The following is a 3,077-nucleotide window of genomic DNA, read 5'->3' on the forward strand; positions in this document are numbered from 1 at the left end:
TTCTTGATGGTGGATCTAGAGTAAATATTGTCACGGATAAAACATGCCAAGAATTGGGCATCCTAGAGCAAGGATTGGAATTGGCTCCCTTTCTCATCCGAATGGTAGATCAGTAAAGTGTGAAGCCACTTGGGTTAATCCAAAACTCATAGCAGGATGTGATTTCCAAGTAGCTTTCATTGTGTTGAAAATAGAAGGAGTTGCCAGATCTTACCCCATGCCGTTAGGCAGGCCATGGCTAAGACAAGCAGAGATTAAACACAACTGGTCAACCAATCAGATTACAATCTGGAGCCAGAAGAAGAGAGTCTGTGTCCAAGTGGCATCCCGCGATGTCTTACAACAATCCATCTGTCCACAGTTTGTGCTGAAGGATTGAATTGGCTTGAGGGAGTTGATATGCTGATGAGGAGGAAGATATCCTTAACCAAAATCTGGATTTAGTATCACTCTTTGAAGGATGAAATTATTTCCCATTACAATCTGGCTTCGGATATGGTCAAGTCCCCACCGTCCCAGAGCAATGTCTTGGATTATGCGGGTGTACCAAAAGAAGTTCAAGCTCTCATCATCGCAACAAAAGAAAATCATGAGAAAGACATGAATCACAGCCATCAGGTCACATATGAGCTGGAAGACATGAATCTCAAATCATGTTTCTCATTTTGTATCACTACAAAGCTCTCAATCTCCATTGCAAGAATAGCAGGTATCTTCTTAGAGTACATGTCTTATCTATGCCACTTTTTCGATATTATAAATAAGAAAATTTATTTTTCTTTTTAATGTTATTGAGTGGCAGTTATGAACTCGCTAAATTGTGATCTTCACAACTATAACTTGATGGCACCACTAATTTGTTTTAACACCCCACATGACCTTCAAATCATAATTAAATTCCCCACTACCCTCCTATCACTATTCTCAAGTAGGGGTTTTCAACGTGACCCAAGAATTAAAGCCCCACACTAGACTCGATAATTTAATTAGGATTTGAATCATTTAGAGAGTTCACGTAGTATCGACTTATTGTTCAAGCTAGATTTTTTTAAACTTTGCAACCTTAACCTACCTGCCTTAACTAATTAATTATCGAATCCAATATTGGGTGCCCATAATCATATCCCAATATTTAATATTTTTGAATAAGTGGCTATTTAGAAATGTTATCATCCTAAAGACATTTGTCTTTGTCTCTCACCACACAAACTTCATCTTCACGACATATCTGCGTTTAGGTTTAGGGGTTCTTTCAATTCAAGGTCCTCTGCACAAGCTCTGTGCACCGTCACATGTAAGTAGCCGTCTATGGCAATTTCTTGATAGAATCAAAGGGCCCTGGAGCCCTGAAGAGAATGCTGCCCTGCTGTGGATCAATTTGGGCCCAAAAATTGGTTCCTCATCAGGAAAGTCGTGCCCGCACGTTCCGGTAAGTCTTGTAGGCTTCGTAGCTTAGCCCAGATGTCCACCCTTTTACTCTGGCTGAAGACGATGCCATCTTGGCCGCCCACGCCCGCCACGGCAACCGGTGGGCGACCATCGCACGCCTGCTGCCCGACCGGACGGACAACGCCATCAAGAACCGCTGGAACTCTACCCTACGACACCGCCATCAGCAGCTTGTACCTCAACAGCAACAGCTCTCTTCTTCTTCTTCAATCTCGTCGGCCAACGATGAGATGACGGCCACGATCACATTTACGACGCCTGAAGTTGGCGTCAAGTCAGCTAACCTCGGTGCTAGCAGCAGCAACAACAAAGGATCAACTCCACCATCTAGTGAGGATGACGGATCATTTGGCAGTAAGAAAATGCACTGTGATTTTGACACCATGATGAGTCAATAGGGTTAGGGGTAATTACTGTGAGTCTGCCACTTTCCTCTCTTTATCTTTTCCCGGTAGAAGCAACGCGAAGCTGCAAGTGGCTGCCAGCGAAAGGGCTCTCAAGCATTAATTAAGCTAGACGCCCGACTGTCAAACACTTGCCATGAATTAAGCTAGAAGCCCGACCGTCAATCACCTTTTGCTGGCGAAAGCCTGTTGTCAAACTCCTTTCGCTAACGAAAGCCTACTGTCGAAGGGGTGCCATGAGTTTGAGAAGACGCCCGACCATCTAACTTGAAGGTTTATCCACTTGAAGGTAGGCGCCCAACTGTCTCTATTTCTCCACAAAATTCTGAAGGGTTTTGGTGAGACCCCTCTACCAAAGACAGAGGCAGGTAGTTACGCCATAGCCTCTTTCACAGATACGCACGGAATGATGCACGAGCAAGAGAAAGAGAGTGTTGAGATATCGAGCTCGTCTAGTGAGGCGGTGGCCACTGATGACCCGCCTGGGGGATAGGCCCCACACTTACACCACTGGCATGGTTGGTGAGATCTTGGGTGATATGCGGCCAGTGGGATGACAGGCTGTGACAGCCATTCTAGAGACTGGCATAGTTATAGCGCCAGCTCATTTAGTCGGGTTCACATTATAGAGAACTCGTATATGTATTTGGTTGAGTACCTTTCATATTTGGTGTACTCTTATCTTTGTATATGGTGTGTTGAGTGTTGAGTAGAGAAGAAGAAGATTTTCAGCCTCTCACCTTGTGTGTTCTCTACTCGTTCTCTATTAGGGTTTGTGAGTGTGTGTGTGTGTGCTTGCAAGAGCTCAAGCTCTCTTCCCCCCTGCATCTTTTCATGGTATCAGAGCCTGGTTCGTGCTAAGGGCTGAGCTGCAAGCAAGAGAACCACAGGAAGCGGTACAATAGTAAGAGCTTCAACTACTCTTCCCTATTTGTGTTGGTGACTACACCCTTGTCGGGAGCTCTACGGGAGGCACCAACGATCTCTGATTGAGGAGCTTTCTTCGCGGGAGTAAAGCTATTGGGCAACTATACAGTCCTACGGACTACATTTTTTGGACCGAAAACGCGTTTCGGGCGTGTCTGGACCTCTGTTTTTCAGAAAGCAGGCGATTTCGAGCACTGCGGGTAAGTCATCGATTCTCTGCAGAACTCTGTTTTAAGAACTGCAGGAAGACAGATTGACTGTGCAGACACTGTGGGTGCTGCAAAGAGGTCTACAGTT

At 45.2% G+C, this 3,077-nt stretch overlaps 1 protein-coding gene across 1 annotated transcript; it reads left to right on the forward strand.

Moving 5' to 3' along the window:
- The first annotated feature begins 495 nt into the window (after nucleotides 1–495).
- LOC147606734 (uncharacterized) lies at nucleotides 496–2,393 on the forward strand. Its single transcript, XM_086792256.1, has 3 exons — nucleotides 496–709; nucleotides 1,239–1,294; nucleotides 1,452–2,393. Exons 1-3 carry the CDS (start codon nucleotides 496–498, stop codon nucleotides 1,845–1,847), a joined length of 666 nt encoding a protein of 221 aa, XP_086648382.1. The 3' UTR covers nucleotides 1,848–2,393.
- The last annotated feature ends 684 nt before the right edge of the window (nucleotides 2,394–3,077 follow it).

This window comes from Cibotium barometz, chromosome 57 (assembly GCF_041138505.1).
Source record: "Cibotium barometz isolate CiBa-2024 chromosome 57, ASM4113850v1, whole genome shotgun sequence".
In the NCBI taxonomy this organism is placed as follows: Eukaryota; Viridiplantae; Streptophyta; class Polypodiopsida; order Cyatheales; family Cibotiaceae; genus Cibotium; species Cibotium barometz.

Bases quoted from the DNA above. Each gene is read 5' to 3' on its own strand.
- LOC147606734 (XM_086792256.1), top strand. From the start codon at position 496: ATGGTCAAGTCCCCACCGTCCCAGAGCAATGTCTTGGATTATGCGGGT. The intron at 710-1,238 runs GTATCTTCTTAG...ATCTGCGTTTAG, and splicing joins CTCCATTGCAAGAATAGCAG to GTTTAGGGGTTCTTTCAATT. The intron at 1,295-1,451 runs GTAAGTAGCCGT...TAGGCTTCGTAG, and splicing joins AGCTCTGTGCACCGTCACAT to CTTAGCCCAGATGTCCACCC.